We start from the raw sequence: 20,389 nt of genomic DNA, 5'->3' as shown, positions 1-20,389 counted from the left end.
CCAAAAGTATTTTTACCTTTTTCCTCAGAGCAATGAGCAAAGAAAAAATAAATTTTACAAGTTACCCAAGTCATTTACTCTTGAGATTATTATATCTTTGATGTATTTCATTCATAATAAGGTGACTGTTTGTCTCTGAGGGATTATAGTCCTTCCATTGTCTAGCTTTGTGCATAAATTATTTTTCCTTTTGTTATTATAACTCTGAAAAGTTTGTCTTGGGTATTTGCTTATGTAATATTTTTTGTTTGTTTTTTATTAATAGGATCGAACCGAGGCTGCAAACAAAATAATACGTACTATCAGAAGCAGGAGACCTCAGATGGTCAGAAGTGTTGAGGCACTTTGTGATGCTTACATTATACTAGCAAATTTAGATGCCACTCAGTGGAAGACTCAGAGAAGTATGCAGTTTGAAAGAATGAGTGTTGCCTTCTTGCTGTGTTATTCTCTGTAGGGATATATTAATTATAGAGCTTAATAATGTAAATCTGTTCAACTCACACACATTAATTATAGATGTGAAAGTCCTGATGATTACAACTCACACATGATTCAAAACTTAATTTTTGTCTAATAGCTTCAACACCCCTCCAGTCACTTTTTTACTTAATATCTTTTTGTGGAACTGTTAAGAGGTGACTGCACTCTAGGACTTAAAAATGGAAAGACCTTATCATTTTCTCCATTATTCTTCTTGCTGTGTCTATTTAAATAATTATAAGCTGCTATAATATTTGGTTATTTGTATCTCTCTCCCCATACTTTAATAATTGTATTCTTTTTTCTGTTCAGAATCATATCTTCACATTTAAATTCTTATTATTTTAAAATAAGAATGAGGCTTCTCATAGTGTTCCTCTCTAAGCAAACAAAGACTACTGTCATGTCCTTTAGTCACATTTAATAGTAATATGACAGGAGTACATTATCTATGTGCTATTTACACTGTATATAATTATCTTAAGTTGCTCGATTTGACCTCTCAGGTGAATCTGGTCTAGTTACCAGTGCCAGGTAACCTGCAAATTCATTTGTAAGCCATGTTAACCATTGTTATGCCCTGACCCTGAGCGGCATTGTGTCCCGAGCCCTTGGTCTTCATTTCTAAATCAGGGCCTGAACCACAGATTAGCCACAGTTTGGGTTTATGGTATCTGCTGAATTCTCCTGCTTTACCTTCAGTACTATTCCTCAATTTGCAGTTGTCACTGAAACCTCTTTGTTTTAAATACAGAAGGCATAAGTATTCCGGCAGACCAGCCCATTACCAAACTTAAAAATTTAGAAGATGTTGTTGTTCCTACTATGGAAATTAAGGTACTCTACCATTAACTGTTTTGATTTTTTAATTAAGCTAAATTACTCTTTAGTAGGTTAAACCATTTGAAATAGCCTTTTTTTGTAGGTCAAAATTGGTTAAATATTGGCAGTTTCACTTGTTTCAACCTATAGTTGTTGTTGTTGTTGTTTTAATATTTATTTATTTGGCTGCATCAGGTCTTAGTTGCGGCATGCGGGATCTTTCCTTGTGGCGCTCAGGCTCTTAATTGCGGAGTGTGGGCTTCTTTCTAGTCCCGGTGCACAGGCTCTCTAGTTGTGGCACGCGGACTCTAGAGCGTGCGGGCTTAGTTGCCCCGCGGCATGTGGGATCTTAGTTCCCCAATCAAGGATCGAACCCACATCCCCTGCATTGGAAGGTGGATTCTTAGCCACTGGACCACAGGGAAGTCCCCAGCCTATAGTTTTTTTTCTTTATTGGATTCCCTTTGCCCAAGACTTAAAATACTTTTAAAGGCCTCTCCTGCTTTCTTTTCTTTTGCCTTCATTTTTACAGCTGTCATCTTTCTTATGAAGATGTCTATAGACTTATTTTCATTGGCCAGAAGGAAAGATTTCATGTGTTTATGCCAAAATTAAGTTTTAACTGAGCAAGAAAGTCCCTAATTGTTTTATACTGGTTTTTAAAATTCTGTATGCATTAGAATGTATTGACTGATGTATTACGGTATTAAATAATACAATATGTATTGCAATATTAAATTGACTATAATATACATGACACTTTCAGCTATGTCCTGATGGTCTTTTATTGTTAGAAGTACGATGTTGCCAGGGATATATGTAATAATAAATGTTACAGTTTAGAAAATGGTCATTTTAACTACATTGTAAAATCTCTCCTTTGAGTTTGTAGTTTAGTGTTTAATATCTGTAGTTATTTGATTTGCAATGTAGCTTCATCATGTGGATTAACCTATCAGCAAGTCATTTAGCTGAATATTTCCTGAAAATGCCAGATTTAGCAATTACAACCAAGAAAACTCCTCTCCGTACTTTTCTAAAATTTACCTTGTTTTTGTGAGGAGATGACTTAATTTATACAGATGACTTAACATATACAGGTCAGTGGCAAGACCTGTACCAGGATTTTCAGTAGTTTTTCAGTAACACTATTCTAACTTTGTATGCCCTACTTTTATTAAGAGATGTTTAGGGAGGTAAATTTTATCTATGTCACTTTTTAAAGCCTTTCCAATGTCCAATCTTCTTTCTTTCATTTATAAAGTTACCACTTCAGTTCTTAACCAACAGCACATTGTCATTCATTCCTCTGTTTAATATTAAAATTGTCATTTATAATTCATTTTTCTTTAAATGCAAATTGTGTATCTGAGCTATTGTCATATTTATACATTTTATTAGGTGGACCCCACAGGGGAATATGGAAATCTGGTGACTATACAGTCATTTAAAGCAGAATTTCGTTTAGCAGGAGGTTTAAATTTACCAAAAATAATAGATTGTTTGGGTTCTGATGGCAAGGAAAGGAGACAGCTTGTCAAGGTGAGATTTTCCTTTTGTTGTTAATGAAAAAAGTCAAAAAGAAAACTTTAGTTGATATTTTCTTCCTACTTTGGGTCTTTATTTCTATTCTGAATAATTACAGGTGAGGAAAACATAAAGTAGAAATATATTGTTTTCTAGAAGCAGAATGCTTTTCCTCATTTTTTTGTCTCTCTGAAAGACCAGCCTTATTATAATAGTTGGTTGAAGTAAAAGAATACTTTTAACATGTACAGACATGATGAGATTAACAATCAGCCTGCTTGTTATGGAAAAAAAAATTTTGGTGAGTGTTGCTTATTTTCTTGAATAGTTCAAGTTGAAGGCCCTTGCTTCAATATCCTGAGTCTGGCACTGTGCTAAGTGCTATTAAATGTATCAGAAAGCGACAGCATTCCTCCCTTACTCTGCTCTTAAGCTCTTTGGGCCTTGCTGGGAAGTAGTAGAGAAACAACAGTGCTCCTCTACCCTGGTATTTTACAGTGTGCCCTCAAGTGGAGCGGTTCCAATTATTTTAATTACAAAAGCAGCAAGCGGGGGGAAACTTCTTATTTCTAAATTGGTCTGCCTACCCAGTGGTATAGCTTATTCTAAATGAAAGAATAGTATTAGGTCTTAATTATTTAAGAGACTATTACGAGGAGCATAATCCTCAGATTGATTTCTAAGTGCCCTTTGGCTGTCCTCAGATGACTCTTCGTGTTATTTTATAATAAAGAAAATGAATTACGCTTAGTTATTTGTGTTTTGGTTATTCTGAAGGGCCGTGATGACCTGAGACAAGATGCTGTCATGCAGCAGGTTTTCCAGATGTGTAATACATTGCTGCAGAGAAATACTGAAACCAGGAAGAGGAAGTTGACTATCTGCACATATAAGGTAACTAATTTATACTTCTGCTGCTTTATCAAGAACATGTAAAAGACACCATTATTCAGGCAGGGGTCAGCAAGCGTTTTCTGTGAGGGACCAACATTTTAGACTTTGTGGGCCACATAAGGTCTCTGTTGCATATTCTTTTTTTTTTTTTTCTTCATAACCCTTTAAACCTGAAAGACCATTCTCAGCTCACAGGCTGTACAAAAACAGTCTGGAACTGGGTTTGGTCCAAAGGCCATATATTGCCAACGTCTGATTTAGACAATATTTTTCTTTTGTAAAAGTACACATTAATGTTAATTGCAGGAATTTTTTGTTTCAAGAAATCTTGTTTCCTGTAATAATCAGCTAAAGTATTTTCCCCTTATGTTTGACCATTTGGCCTATTTCTGGTATAAAAGTGCTTATAAGAGGAAAAGTGATGTTAAAAAGAAAATAGTGATTCAGTGAAGAATATAGTATATAATATAGGGTTTTAAATTTTAAATATGTTAGTTTTTGACTAGGTAATACATTTGCATGGTTCAAAAACCTAATAATAGAAAAAGGTATAAAAAGGGAAGCCTTCTCTTACCCTTTTCCTTGTCAACCTCATGCCCCCTTGTAAGTACCATTTTCATTTGTTTCCAGTGTTATACAAATAGAATATATGAATATATTTCCTTATTTCCCCCCTTCCTAGAGAAATGGCAACATATATATATATATATATATATATATATATATATATATATATATATTTAATTCAGCAATATGTTATAGAAATTTTTCTCTTTTTTTAACAACTGGTTTATGTATTAGTACATAGTTATCATACAAGTCCCTTTCATATAAAATGGGCATCTTGGTTGTTTGTAGTCTTTTGTTGTAGCAAACAATGCCATGCTGCAATAAATAACATTGAACATATAATATTTCATATATGTGCAGGTGAATCTGTGGGATAGACTTCCTAAAGTTGGATTGATGGCTAAGAGTAAATGCACCTATAATTCGCTAGATACTGTCAGATTACATTTAATAGAGGGATGTACCAATTTGCATTTCCTCCAGCTTTTTGCCTGAGAAGATAATTCTCAAGTCACGTTATTTTATTAATTAATCATTTTGGGCCCTTAAATGAGTGTTCATCTAGCATGTTTACATTTTTAAAAATAGCTGTAAACCTTCATTTTGAAGGGCCTGTTTTTTATAGGTGTTCCTTTCTGGTTTCATTCCTGTATCTCCTATTTGCCCTTTATTCTTATGTCACTGCTGTAACAAGGCTTATTTATTTATTCATTGTTTCTATTTCAGCGAAGATATAAATAAATTACGATAATTACTGTATAGCAGAGAAGCAACCTTTCAGAGACACTTTTATGATAGTCTCATATCTGTTTCTTAAACCTGCAAAATGGTATATACCACAAGTGTTTATTTTCTCTAGTGAGTTAACCCTACGTAACCTCAAGGTATCCCAACCATCAACTAAGACTAGTTTAAAAATATAATAGAAAAAAGTCCCTTTCACAATAATATAATGTATATAATGTGAATAAACTGCCTAGGATTACTGTTAATAAGAAATATGCGGGGCTTCCCTGGTGGTGCAGTGGTTGAGAATCTGCCTGCCAATGCAGGGGACACGGGTTCGAGCCCTGGTCTGGGAAGATCCCACATGCCGCGGAGCAACTAGGCCCGTGAGCCACAATTACTGAGCCTGCGCGTCTGGAGCCTGTGCTCCTCAACAAGAGAGGCCGCGATAGTGAGAGGCCCGCACACTGCAATGAAGAGTGACCCCCGCTCGCCGCAACTAGAGAAAGCCCTCACACAGAGACGAAGACCCAACACAGGCATAAATAAATAAATAAATAAATAAATAAATAAATAAATAAATAAATAAATAAATAAAATTTAACAAAAAAACAAACATGCAAGACTGTATGAAAAAAAATTACAAAACTATAACCAGAAAGAATAAAGGAAAACTAGGGTAAGGGAGAAGTCCCATGTCTTAAATGGGAAAGCAGTGAAAAATGTCAGCTCATTTCTAATTAATGCATAGACAATGAAATTCCAGTAAAAATTTTTATATCATGGAAACATTTAAAAGTTTATCTTGAAAAATATATTGGTGAGAATGACTAAAATGTCTTTGATAAAAGCAACAGGTGAAAGTGGACTCTGCCTAATCATATGAAAGCAAATGGTAAAGCTTTAGTAATGAAGATGGTATAGTTCGTGACATAAAAATAGATTAATAGCCTTGAAACGGATGTTTATATATACATTTATAAGAAATCAGTATATAGCTTTGACTTTTAGAAAGTTCCTGAATAAGCCTAAAAATGCTATTAACTCTGGGTATGATGGGATTATGGGTAATACCTGCCTTTTAATATATTTTGAATTGCCCTAAATTAACATTTTTTTAAATTATAAAAATAATTGTTAAACTAAAAACACCAAATAGGGGAGTAAGGAAAAAGAAATTAAATCTACCCTCCAAAATTCTGATTGAGTCAGGCTATTGTAATTGAAAACTGAACTTTTTTAGAGCTTCTTAATTGCCTACAGAAATAGAAATATAAAACTCACTTGTTAGTTGGGTGAGGTTGAGGGGTGGGAAAGCATGAAGAAAAGCACACTTTTTCGTAATACCTTCAAGTTTGTGAGAAATTTGTCATGTGAAACTTTGTAGGATATTAACTAATATAATTGATGCTTTCTATTAGCAGTGAGCAAAAAAACAAGTTCTCGTGGAATGCTAAGAGCAAAAGTTTAAAAAAGATCTGTGAAATCTATCCTGCAGAAGGACTTCTTTGGTGTGGTTTAGATCAGTGCTGCTCAAATTTAGCAGGCATCGTAATCCCTGGAAGGGTTTGTTAAAACACAGATGCTGAGCCCCTAGAATTTCTAATTCTAGGATGGAGCCTGAAAATATGCATTTCTAGCCAGGTATCAAGTGATGCTGATGCAGCAGTGTTTCAGGAACCGTACTTTTAGACCCACCAGTCTAGTTACTTTCCTGTCATTTGATCTCGCTTAATTATAGGACAAAGTTGATGAGCTGCTAACTGTCCAGGTACTTTAACGATTGCTGAGAAGTTTTTAGAGGGCAGATATTCAGTAACGTGAATGAAAGAAAATTTTTATGCTCCAACTGCCAGACTTTTAGATAGCATAGATGATGACTGAAGAACTGGGGATACAATGTGTTGCAAAAAGTTGGGCTCTAAGATCACCTGGTTTTTTCAGAAAGCCACTCAGGTTTCCAAGCAGATAACACAGTTTAGTTTCCAAAGTTCATTGCTATAAAGCATGAGAGAGAGAAGGCCCTAACCTAAAATATTTTGAAGGCAGAAATGACTAAACTCTATTTCTACCTTTTGACTTTTTAAATATCTAATTTTTACAGAGAACTATTTTACCAGTTAAATAGTGGAGTTATTTAATGTTACACATCTGAATATTAAAAAATAACCTCTTAATATGAGAGTTTAGGTTTGACTTTATTGTTTAGAATTATAATACTGGGCCAATAGATGTATGTTATTTTGAGATTACTCCAAGAATGTGTAAGTTATGTTGTAGCTATATTGCTAGTTGTTCTTGATTTCAGTTAACGTTCCTGGAAGTTCTGTAGTGTGTGTAGGGAAGCAGTCCGCCTAGTCCAGGTCTCCTGTGGAGTCATTCCCAATCTGGCATTCAGGTGTCCTGTGATCATTGTGTCAAAAAGAAGGGTCATTGACTTCCTGAAATTAGCTCTTGGTACCCAAATGTCAGTATACAACCTCAAAAGGAGAGACCTGTATATTGAGGCACACCAGATACCTTTCATCAGAGAGAATCACATGGAGATGAAGGAAGACAAAGTTCTTATTGTATATGCTGACACTGAGACATAGCCCTCTGATAACTAGAATTTGTGTGACTGGACTAATTTATCTCTACCAAAACTACATTTTTAGAAAGTATATTGAACAACTAGCCTAAAGGTTTAGATATGAGAGGATTCATTTTTTAAAATCAAAGTCTTATATAAACAGCATTTACGTGCAGAAAGAAGCTTCGTACTTAATTCTTCATTATGCCTTATGCCAATAAATAATTTTTCTTCTTTGTGATATATCTTCCTTCTCAGTCAGGATTCTGGGAGAGAAGTCGTAATGCCCTAAGGCATTCACTGTACATAATGAATTAACTTCATTTCTATGTATCTAGGATGGTACTAGCTGTGTACCTTGAGGTAATTTGAGAAAATAGTCATCAATCATTTTTTGTGACACCCAGGCAAAATACTCAGATACTCAGATGAAATAGGCTATTCCAGGGAATCTTAGTACCTGAGGAAACACTGCCATTTGCCTTTTGAAACTTGAATTCAACTGTTTTTACATCAACCAACATCACAGTTGAACTCTGAAATGAGATAGAAAAAAGCCAACCTGGTCCTTTCTAGATCAGTCTCTTAACAAAAGACAAGGGTTTGATTTTTTTCCCCGTAACTAGATATTAATAGAGAGTAATTTTGGAAAAGGGATCTTTGATGGAATATACTAGGAGGCAAGAATGTTAATGTGATCAAGCATTAGGGGTCACAGCTAGCTTAAAGATAGGGCTGGGTTTTCTGGAAGGAAGACATTTAGAGCTACTTAAGCGGGAAGGAAAATCGGTTGGAAAGGCTATGAGATCCGTTCATTCATTTGTTCAATAATTGTTGATTTACACACCTAGTGTTGTGTTAGATACTCTAGTAGGTGCTGGGGATATAAAAGTAATAAAACATAGTCCTAGTTCTTAAGGAGCTCACCAGGGGAAACAGACACACAATTATAATGCAAAGTGTTAAGTGCATTTTTAGAGAATGAAAAGAGCTAAAGATAGAGGAATCATGCTTATCTTTAACACCACTGGGGAAGGCCCAGGCTGAGGGCAGGAAGAAGCTCCAGTGCCACTGGGGCACAGAATAGGGAGAGGCTTGGACACCAACTCCCAATGGCCCCTCAACACAAGGCCATCACCCACAGGGTCACTGTGACTTACTGGAGCAAGCAGAGTCTTCTGGGCCAGGGTTCTTCTAGCTTGTTTTTCACTGTACCCAATTAGGAGGCCTCACCGCATTAACAGGCAGCCAGAACCTGTTTAATGGTTGCTTACTAAAATGCCTGTAATCCAGCACTGCTCCTCAGATTATGGCCCTGCCTCTAAAGAGAGGGCCCCGTTTTGGGAGCTTCTTGGCCCTGAGAGTGAGCAGAGGCTCAGGAAGGATACACAGCATGGGATTCACAGTCTCTGTCCTTCCGCTGCTGGAGACAGTTTAACACCTGAGGGAGTTTGAGAGCAAAGGAGGGACCAGCCCTCTCTGCCCTGCCTCATCTGCCCCTGACTGTGCTCCTATAAGAAAATTGATAAGTAGCCTGAAACCCATGGTACCAGGGCCTACCCTGTGTCCATGATCCTTGGCAAGCCCTTCCACTCACCCCCTTAATCAGAGTGGGTGGCCACAGAGCAGAAGGAAGCCTGAAGGCCTGAAAAAGGCTTTAAAGCACAAGCCTTTTGCAAGGGCCCTTCTCAGGAACCTCAGGGCATGGCTCCGGTTCTACAGCCCCCAGGACCTACGCCTGTGAACATCCAGGGGCTTATTAGCCTTAGGATCTGAGCAGCAGTGTGTTCCTAAGGCTGAGCCCCACCAGCTGCCTCATCCAGAACTAGCCTCATTTTGGCATCTTTGAGACAGGGTGCTGGCCCTGAGGCTACTCATCTAGAGAGGACAGTCGTAAAGTGTTCAAGGCCCAGACACTGTAAAAGCTGGGGTAGAGCCCCCATGAGAGGAACATGAGCCTTGCTCTGGGATCACAGCTGTAGAGGACCATTTCAGGGGAAGGGCAGAGTGGGCAGAAGAGAGTAGGGGTATGTGTGCAGGCAAGGAGGTGGGGGGAGTGGTGACTTAAGACAGAAGCATCTTATATTCCCTATATCCTAATTTTGTTTCACTTCAGGGCTTTTCACTTCCCTTTGCCTGGAATATCTTTGCATGAATTATTATTCTTTCAGGTTTTTCTCTAATGTCACCTCTTCAGAGACGCCTTCTCTGACCACGTCTCTATTACTCATTTTTTTAAATGTATGTTTTGCTCTATTATAATACTCGTTACCTGGCATCATTAAATGTCTATTAGTGTATACGTTCTGACACCAGAAAGAAGCTTTATGAGGGCATGGTCTTCATCTGCCTCGTTGCCACTCTATTCTTAGTGCCCTAGCACTGTGTGTAACACATAATAGACTCTCAACAAATACAGTTACTAAGTTAATGAAAAACCTCCTTCATGTTAAGACACAGAACATAAAACAGTAAAACATATTTGAGTACATTAAAATTAAAAATATAGAATTAAAGATACTGTAAAGACAGGTGGCTGAGAAAACGAATTTTAAAATGTTAATAACACAAAAAGGATTGTTACAATATTAACAGCAAGAAATTTATATATAGAATATGTAAATAGCTCTTACAAACTAGTAATAAAAAGACAAGCCAGTAATTAAAAAGGTAAAGAATACAAACAGCCAGTTCACAAGAAGAAAACATTTGAATAGCCAATAAGTCTTATCAGATTATACTCTACTGGGAATCTGGAAAATACGAATGAAAACCACTGTGAGATACTGTTACACACCTCTTGGATTGACAAAGTATAGAAGTCTGACAATACATTGGGAGGTTATAGAATAAACTCTGCTAATGGGTATGTAAATTGGTACAACTACTTTGTATAGTTACTTGGCAATATATGGTTAACTAAGTTGAAGATGCATATCCCGAATGACCCAGCTCTTCAATTTCCAGGTACATGTATACCCTAGAGAAACTGAAATATATTCATTAGTAGATTAATTCATTGCAGCAGTGTTTCAGGGAAATCTGGAAATAATATAAATGTTAATCAATATTCCGATTGTATAAATTGGATAATTGTGGCACATTTATACAAAGTACGGTTGTTAAAACGAATGACTTAGGATTAAATGTACTAACACAGTTAAGGTAAAACAGTGTTGAGTGAGAAAAAAGCAAATTGCAGAAACATACATATAGTATAAATATTCTTTATTTAAAGCTTACAATTACTTATGTATGTATAGCTTTGAAATAAAAATACTGTATACCCAAAAATACAGGAACATGATAAGCAAGTTAGCAGTCATCTTGTTGGTAGGGAGGGGCATGGGGTCAGTGAAGGGTACAAAGAGAGCTTTGTCTCTTGCTCAGCAAATATGAATAATCTTAGATTTGATAAAGCTGTTTAGTAGGTAAAAGGGTGTTTGTTTATATTATTTTCTACATTTTATGTATATTTATAAAATGTCATAATTTTTCATGTTCCCAGTAAAATTGCTTTTATGTTTAGGAATACATGTCCTCTTGGTGAAGCTAACGAGACTACGAAGCAAGAATGCATACACTTTCGATTATTAAAGTATACTAAAATTGACACTACATTTGATATTTTCCAAAGTGAAATTCTTTGAATTTGATATTAAAAGTATAGGAAAGCAAAGTTAATTCCTCTGCTAAATGGAACAAACTAAGTATGGCTCAGTCGCAGATGATGAGTATAATTAACAGGATTGACCTCTCAGGGATCATGGAGACTGAGAGAAGAGCAGGTTCTCAGAAGTCTATGCAGCAGCCTAGAAAATCTTGTTCTTTGAGCTTGTTTATTTTCAGTTGCTTTCTTCCTGTGGACAGAAAAATAATAGTATAACTTGAAAAAATGCTTCACGCTGACTCTGATAGTTGAGTAATCATCACATGCTCTTTAATGCCTTTCCATAATCAAAAGATACTTAATCTGTAACTTCAGGTGGTTCCCCTTTCTCAGCGAAGTGGTGTTCTTGAATGGTGCACAGGAACTGTCCCTATTGGTGAATTTCTTGTTAACAATGAGAGTGGCGCTCATAAAAGATACAGGCCAAAGGATTTCAGTGCCTGTCAGTGCCAAAAGAAAATGATGGTGAGTAACACTCAAAAACATAAGTTATTGCAAGATTATCTAATAGCTTATTAAAGCTGATATCAAATATTATGGAATGTAAAAAGTTTTAATTTCATCAGGTAATTGTTAATGACAGTAAGTATAAGAAAGTAAGCTCACCAGAATGAAAGTGTGTGTGAGTGAAAAAGGAAGGTTTTTAAACTATGATAAGTGTCAACCCTTGTCCTATGAGAACTTAACATTATTCAGTGTATGCAAATTTGCTTCCAGTTTGGGGTAAGCTAATTCTTAACAAAACAAACAAACAAAACACTAACTAAAACCAAAAAAAAAAATTATGAAATAGAGACATTCAAAGACATTTGCCACATCACACTGGCCATCTGGTCTGACATTCATTCACCCAATCAGTGACATTTATTGAATGTGTCCTCTCTACCAGATACTATGCTGAGACTTCACAAATATGACTAATCACCATCATACTTACTCCATTTTAAGATAAGAAGTTCTGAAGATTTTGCTTACTCCAGGTCAATGAGCTAATAGATAGTGGAGCAAGGATTTAAACCTTGTCTGTCCAACTCTAAAATCCATTTACTTTTTCTTTTGTTGTGCTTTCTGTTATATGTTTTTTAAAATGTATGGTAAAGTACTATAGGGATTGTAATGGAAAGGTACTGTGTAGGCACAGAGGAGGAAGTGATCAGTTCTACCTGGGACAGGGAGGAGTGGAGAGAATCAGATTCAAGAAAGACTTCATAGAGGAGATTTTTGTTTGAGCTGAGTTTTATAAATGAATTGGTTTTCCAAGCAGAGGAACATACAAACAAAAAGGAAGGAGGCATGAACAAGCAGGTAAAGATAGCATAGGCTTAGGTTTTGAGGAGGAATAGACGAGATTGAAGCAGTAGTCGTTAGTCAAAAAATGGAATGTTATGAAATGTTCAGAAATTTGCACTGTATCCTGTAGGCAATAGAGAACCCTTGAGAAGGACAGTAATATCAGATTGGCATTTTAGAAAACTCTGACAACACTTATATTTTTGAGGGTTATATTTTTGAGAAAGCTGACCAGAGGCATGAGGCGGAGTCTGAACTAAGTAATAACAGTAGGAATGGAGAACAGGCAGTTCATATAAGAAATATTAAAGAGGCAAAACTTAGATGATTTGGTTGCTGTTTAGAAGTGGGGTTGGTGAAAAAAGAGTATCAGTGGCACCCAGTTTCCTGGTTGGTATGATGGAGTAGGTGGAGAAGCTATTTACCGTGTTGATGAATAGAGGAAGTGACTGAGTTTTGCCAAAGATGAGAAGGTGAATTAGTTTGGATTTGGAAATGATCCAAGTGAAGATGTTGAGTGGGAAGTTGGAGAGGCACATCAGGCTGGAGCTTATTAAAGATACCTGAGCCAAAGATACAGATTTGGAAGTCATCAGTCCATAGATGAGGATTGAGCCTTTTGAAGTAGATGTGCTTTGCTTCAGGAAATTATTGTATAGTAAGGAAATGTTGAAGGACAGATCTGAGATGTGTCAGCTGCTTTGCCATCCATCCGGGATTGATTCTTCCATTCTTTCTCTTTTTCCTGTTTCCTGTCACACGCCTAGTGCTGTGATACACCTGAGACTATCTGGAGCTACCTTTGGCATTTTTGTGTTTACTTCCACATAGATTACAGAATCATTCAAATTAGAATTGAATTAAAACAAATAACAGTCACTGTTGGTATGCCACCTTCCCCTAAAATTAACATGAAAACCCTAAAGGGATTATAACTTGTTATTAATTGCTTCCCTGACCAGACTTTTAGCTTCTTGTGGGTAGAGATAATATCTTGTTCATCTTTTTATTGCCTTTATATCTATCATACTATTCTCCTATTGAAACTCCTAGTAGACGTCAGTTAAATTAGTTGAACAGAATATTCAGAAAATAATTTTATATTTTATCTATTAAAGGATGTACAAAAAAAGTCTTTTGAAGAGAAATATGAAACCTTCATGGAGATTTGCCAAAATTTTCAACCAGTTTTCCGTTACTTCTGCATGGAAAAATTCTTGGATCCAGCTGTTTGGTTTGAGAAACGATTGGCTTATACTCGGAGTGTTGCTACTTCTTCTATTGGTAATCTTCTTACACATTTTAGTAGATTCAGCACTTCCTACATTCTGAGTTACAGGGGGATGGTGGTGGTGATGGTGTTTGTTAACCAAACCATCTTCATCATTAGATCATTGTGTTTCTTGTTCATCCTGATTCTTAGCTTCTAAATGTAGCTCTTCGTAGCTTTGGCAGGAGAGAATTTCTTTCTTTCAGGTAGGGAAATAAGACTGGTTATTTTTCTTCATTGCTTAATAGTGAATATGGCTTATTTTCTTTCCCCTCTATGTATTATTTTCTGGGATTTTCTTTGGAAAATAATAAAACTCGTGATAATTCCATTTAAGTTATTTCTTTTAATTATTATTGTTCTTGCATACAGCCTCTATAATACCATGATATTAACACCCAAAGATTGATTCTGTTTAATAGAATTTTGGTTTTGGAATAGAAATAATGATATATATTTAAATATTCTGTGTACAATATATATTTTGGCTTTTTTGATTTCTGAGAGATTGGAATAGTTAGATAGGGCAGTTAACACAATCTTAGAGTATGAGAACCAACAGGAATATCAGTGATCTATTGTTTTTTAATTAAAGACCACTCTTTTCATCACTTAGGTACAATACACCAGGAAGGCAGGACATGTATATTTTGAAAATTTTCTAGGTAATAATGAAACCCTCTTTTTTTCTACAATGAGAATCATTAATCTGATGCAACTAATTTAGTTTACAAACGAGAAAGTAGGCCCAGTTAATGACAGAGCTAGCCATGCACCCCAGGCTTCCTGACACCCTGACCACTACTTTTTCTGTAACACCTCATAGTGCGTTTCATTAGGTTTAAAGCATTTTAAAGCATGTTATCATCTGTGTTAAAAACAGAAATGTAGGGGCTTCCCTGGTGGCGCAGTGGTTGAGAATCTGCCTGCTAATGCAGGGGACATGGGTTCGAGCCCTGGTCTGGGAAGATCCCACATGCCGCGGAGCAACTAGGCCCGTGAGCCACAACTACTGAGCCTGCGCGTCTGGAGCCTGTGCTCCTCAACAAGAGAGGCCACGATAGTGAGAGGCCCGCGCACCGCGATGAAGAGTGGCCCCCGCTTGCTGCAACTGGAGAAAGCCCTTGCACAGAAACGAAGACCCAACACAGCCATAAATAAATAAATAAATAAATAAAATTTAAAAGTGTTAAAAAAAAATAAACAGAAATGTAGTTTTTCCTGGATATATATACCTGAAGAAATGAATTATTGACTAATTTGTGTTAAATATAATTCATCAAGCAGAAGAAAGTTTCACTGAAGAATGAAGAATTTACCCATAGGTGCCTCAATTTAAAAGTATACTCAATAAATATTTGAGTGTATATAGTTCACTGCTTTGGCCCTGGTAAATAATGGGTCTCAATTTTCACCACACTCAATTTTGAAGTATTAATATTTTAATATATGTGCTTATTAGTAAATGGAAAACTTTTTTAGCAAATCATCTAGAATTTGTAAAATGCAGTATAAATGAAAATAGCTGGCAAGATTTGACTTAAACTGAAAATGGCCAGTTATGTACATAATTTCCTTCAAGTAGGCAAAAAAGCCTAAGCTACTTAAAAATTATATAGAGTCAGTGGTATTAGTTGAAATTATGGCTAATTGTGTTTTAGAAATAGATTATATCAGTAATTTCAGATTGTTTTTTTTCTAGTTGGTTACATACTTGGACTTGGTGATAGACATGTACAGAATATCTTGATAAATGAGCAGTCAGCAGAACTTGTACATATAGATTTAGGTAAGTAACAAAAGATATGTTTCTTTGTTCAGTAAATATTTGGTCATCAAGAAATGTTGTTTGCCTGCCAGGATATTGCAAGTATGAGAGAGAGAGAGAGATCAAAACAATAAATACTGTTTAAAAAAAAGCATAAACACAGTGATGCTGGAGGGAGTAGCTAATTCTGCCTTGGATAATGAGTGACATTTAAGCCAGGTCTCAAAGAAAGAAAGGATAATCTAGAGAGAAGATAGAGCAGATACGAAGGGAGGAATAATGAAGTTGTAGCATGTTTTAGGAATGGTGAGACATTAAATGTGGCTGGAGTGAAGTTTGCATGTAGTTGAGTAGCTTGAGGTATAGATTGGTACTAGATTATAAAAAGCCAGGCCAAGAAGTTTCAACTTTAATCTGTTAAACAACGGGAAGTAAATGAAGATACATTTAATCAGGACATAATCTTATTTGATTATTGGAAAGATAATTTGGGGAACAGTATCTACGCAGTAGGAAAACAAACTAGGGGATGTTATAATAGTTTAGATGAGATAATGAAAGAAATAATTTAGACTAAAGTTGTATGAAACAGGAGTTGGATTTGGGGGACATTTTTGTAGTAATTTTGCACCAGTGATATTAGATGTGGAAAAAGTGGGAGAGGGAACTCCAAGATAACTGAAGTTTCTAGCTAAGGAAAACAGCAGGTTTTGTAGAAAATAAGAAACTGATGAGTTTAGTTTTGTACGTTGTTTTGAGGTATTATTGGGATTTCCAGGGGAAGTAGACAGTTTAATATATAGGAAAGCAAAGATGTTGAGCATAGTAAGAGATGTAGAACTTTTCAGCAAATAGAGTTTAGTTGAAGTCATTGGACTAGAGGAGGTTCTAATCTTGTACATCATCCTTGATGAAGAGAACTAAGGATGGAATTGTAAGGAATATCAGCATTAAAAAGGCTGAGTCTTGGGAATTGCCCGGTGGTCCAGTGGTTAGGACTTGGCACTTTCACTGCCGAGGGCCCAGGTTCAATCCCTGGTTGGGGAACTAAGTTCCCACAAGCTGCACAGAGAGGCCAAAAAAAAGGCTGAGTCAGAAAAGACAAAAAAAAAAAGGAATAACCAACAAGTCATAGAAACTAGAGGTAGGGATATCTTGGAAGACAAGAGAGGATAAATTTTCATGGAGGAAGAAGTGCTGTGCTCAGTAGTATCTGATGCAGAAAGGTCAACTAAGATGAATGCTGAAAATAGACCTTTGAATTTAACAATTAATCAATCTTAGTAAACTTTGGATAGAATGGAGGAAGTAAGATTGTGAAAAGGCAAGGATTAAATGGAAGTTAAGGATGTGTAGGCTAAGAATACGGAACTGTTCTTCAGGAAGTTTAGGAGTAAGGGAAGAATGAGGAGGAATTTGCTGCAGAGATGGGAGACACACGTTTGGTCCCCTCCCCCCACTTCTTTTGGTTTTGAGGGTTTTTTGTTCTTGTTCATTTGCTTTCTTAAGATGGGAGATACTTATAGGAGAGAGACAAAGATAATTGAAATAGCAAGGGAAATCATGAAGTATGTGAAGGTGTAGAGTTGGCTTTACACTGGAAGCGTGTTAGCTTTTCCTCCAAGAGAAGAAAGGATGAGTGCTAATAGGAAAGTCTTCAGCTAGAGGGGAAAGAATTTGAGGGAAATTATATTTGCTATTCTGTTTTCTCTGAGAACTGGAAAGCATGTTTATTTGCTAAGAATCGGAAGGATGGTAATTGGCCTTAAAAGAACAATAAAATTTTAAAAGTGGGTACCATGGAAATGAGACCAAGGGCTGACTAGAAAGGCATAAATAAAAAAGACATGCCAAGCATTTTAAGGGGCATTTTAGGGTGATAATCCTAAATTTGTAGTGTCATCATATGATTTCTTCCAGCACCCTCAGCATCCCTGGAATTTAAGTTCTAGTTTGAAATGGTAAGTGTGGAGGAGCAAGGGGCCAAGATGATTTGAGTTACTAATGAGAGTAATCAACTTTGCAGTCTATACCCTGAGCTGAGTAGGGAAGGAAGAGAGACTAATAGACTAGAAATCTCAGTGAGTTTGAAAATTATTTAACACGAATAAAGGGGTAGAAGGAGAAGAGGTTTGAATTAAAATGTAGAATTTAAGATTTCTTAGAAAGTACAGTTTTAGGAGATTATAAGTTCTATAGTATAAGTTTTTGCTAAGTGGTTTGCTAAGAGAGAGTAAATTGAATTTCATTAGAACAGAGAAGATCAAGAATATATTATATGGTTTTCCCCAGAATGAATTCCAGAGTTAGGACAGAGAGGAAGATCGTGAGCTAGGTCCACACCAATATTCAATGAATTTGATAGGAATTCTTAGATGTTGGGGTATAATAAATATGAGGATGAGTGGAGTTGTTAGAGCCAGAATGTGGGAACTCAATAGAGGAGTGAAATTGTGCATGAGAACAAAAGGGCAGTGCAGTGGAAGCTGCAAAGTAGAGATAGGAGTATGCCAACCGATGTCCAGGCCATGCTAAACACATCTATAAATGACAAAGGTAAATTGGTATAACCAGTTTGGAATACTGTTTGGCATTATCTGCTAAAGCTGGGAATTGTAACCCAGCAATTCCACTGCAGTAAAAATGCATGCATGTGTATAAGAATGTTCATAGTAGTACTATTCATAATAGCCCCAAATTAGAAACAGCCCCAACCCCCGTCACAAATAGAATGGGTGAACAGTCTACAGCCATACCACCCTGAACGCACCTGATCTTGTTTGATCTTGGAAGCTAAGCAGTGTCGGGCCTGGTTAGTACTTGGATGGGAGAATGGATGAATGAATTTTATTGTATTCATAAAATGAAATACTATATAACAATGAGATTGAATGAACTATAGCCACACTCAACATGGAAGACTCACAATGTTAAGTGAAAGAATCTAGATATAAAAGAATATATACTGTATAATTCCATTTATGTAAAATATAAAACTGATAAAATTAATCTACAGTGTTGGAAGTCAGGATAGTGGTAAGCCTTTGAAGAGGTGTTTCGTGATTCATAGGGAGATGAGGCAGGGCTTCTGGAATGCTGGTTACATGGTTTGTTCATTTTATAAAATCTTAATTAACCACACACTTGAATGACTTTGATGATTTGTACACTTTTCTGTGTATCTCTTTGATTATCTGTTGCTGCATAAGAAACCACCCCAAATTTAGTAGCTTAGAACTACTGTTACTATCTCCTGTAGTCTGTGAGTTGACTGGTCTCAGCTGGAAAATTCTCACTTACGATCTTTCACACAGCTTTAGTCAGCACCTGGGCTGAATTTACTTTAGGATTCAACTGGGCCAGTGTCCAAGATGGCTTCTTACACATTTGATGCTTCATTGCTCCTCCATGTGGCCTCTCTGTCTAGCAAAGTAACCTGAACTTCTTACAAAGCATCTCAGGGCTCCAAGAGGAAGGAAGTAGAAGTTAAGGGTTAGCTTGCAACTGGCACAGTGTCACTTCTGCTATATTCTCTTAGTCATAGTAGTGTCATACGACCAATCCAGATTCTTCCCTCTTTTTCTGGGACTCCAATAACAATACATTAGACTATCTCACTGTATCACTTATGCTGTTTACGTCCTTCTCTATATTTTTCAAACCTTGTTTTTCCTTCAACTCACCCATGGTGTCAGTGGAAACCATGCGGGGAGCCTGGACTTCCCGTGTCACCAATCTGTAGCAAGGAACCCCCTTTCCTCTTGGATGTCAGAGGAGGCCAAGTGGGGAACCTGGTCTTCTACCATGACTTAGCAGTAAATAAGGTGGTTACTCCCAAAGCCAGCAAAAATAGAAGTGTAGATAAGATCCAGAGTTTCATAATGTAATATCCAAAAAGGTCAAAATTTCAATTGAAAATCATTTGTCAGGAAAATTGCAGTTTGAATGAAAAACAATAGACGTCAGCACTGAGGTGACAAAGATGTTAGAATTATCTGACAAAGATTTTAAAGCAGCCATCATAAAAATGCTTCAAGGAGCAATTACAAACATGTTTGAAACAAATGAAAAGGTGCTAAGTCTCAGCACAGAAATAGTTTCAACATAGAAATAGGAAATATAAAAGAGAACCAGGTGAAAATTTTATTTTCCATTTTTTGGATGATTCTCTAGAGAACTATGTTGAGTGAAAAAAGCTAATCCTCAAAGGTCACATACTGTTTGACTCCATTGATACAACATACTTGAAATTACAAAATTATAAAAATGGAAAACAGATTAGCGATTACTGGAAGAACAGGGGGTAGGGTTAGGCCTTGGGAGTAAGTAGGTGTGGCTAATATAGCATGAGGGGTCCTTGTGTTGATGGAAATATTCTGTATCTTGATTGTATCAGTGTCAACATCCTGGTTGACATCCTGGTACTGTAGTTTTGCAAAATGTCGCCATTGGGGAAAAGTGGATAAAAGATATATATACACACACACACACACACACACACACACACACACACACACATATATATCTTCTGCATTTTAAATTCTACCCTTCACTACCTCATTTTTAAAAGTCACCCTTTAATATAGATTTCTCTAATTACATCAGTAAATAATTTTTTTAACTTGATTTTTTAAAATTGAAGGTGGATCTCCTGGAGAATGCTGGAGATGAAGAAGGCAGGCAGAGCAGAAATAGAATAAATGACTGTGTGTTTTAGTACTGATTGAATATTGGTGACAAATTATTTAGTGCCTCTGCAAAGTTCACATGCCAGTTGAGAGGAAAGTAAATTAGCTA

General features: G+C 36.4%; 2 protein-coding genes across 16 annotated transcripts in view; one reads left to right on the top strand and one right to left on the bottom strand.

Moving 5' to 3' along the window:
- Window positions 1–20,389, bottom strand: part of LOC309606433 (protein MFI) — a 175,337-nt gene that overhangs the window by 28,344 nt on the left and 126,604 nt on the right. For 7 of the 9 annotated variants that reach the window (XM_082343530.1, XM_082343535.1, XM_082343534.1 and 4 more), the window contains one exon: window positions 10,806–11,454. The exons of 1 other annotated variant lie outside the window; for it this stretch is intronic. In XM_082343530.1, coding sequence (XP_082199656.1) covers window positions 11,352–11,454 — 103 coding nt within the window. In that variant the 3' untranslated portion in view covers window positions 10,806–11,351. Of the gene's footprint in view, window positions 1–10,805; window positions 11,455–11,617; window positions 11,705–20,389 lie in introns of those variants that run through there. One more of the 9 variants, XM_082343533.1, reaches the window with a different exon arrangement.
- The window catches only part of ATM (ATM serine/threonine kinase), a 141,313-nt gene that overhangs the window by 112,574 nt on the left and 8,350 nt on the right, over window positions 1–20,389 (top strand). For all 7 annotated transcript variants that reach the window (XM_082343427.1, XM_082343425.1, XM_082343424.1 and 4 more), the window contains 7 exons: window positions 266–404; window positions 1,238–1,320; window positions 2,707–2,847; window positions 3,610–3,726; window positions 11,580–11,729; window positions 13,673–13,838; window positions 15,527–15,613. In XM_082343427.1, the coding sequence (XP_082199553.1) occupies window positions 266–404; window positions 1,238–1,320; window positions 2,707–2,847; window positions 3,610–3,726; window positions 11,580–11,729; window positions 13,673–13,838; window positions 15,527–15,613 (883 nt within the window). The remainder of the gene's footprint in view (window positions 1–265; window positions 405–1,237; window positions 1,321–2,706; window positions 2,848–3,609; window positions 3,727–11,579; window positions 11,730–13,672; window positions 13,839–15,526; window positions 15,614–20,389) is intronic.

Source organism: Balaenoptera borealis (genome assembly GCF_965194805.1).
Source record: "Balaenoptera borealis genome assembly, chromosome: 11".
Lineage (NCBI taxonomy): Eukaryota > Metazoa > Chordata > Mammalia > Artiodactyla > Balaenopteridae > Balaenoptera > Balaenoptera borealis.
Note: the sequence above shows the minus strand (reverse complement) of the source record. Positions and strands in the feature narration are given on the sequence as shown.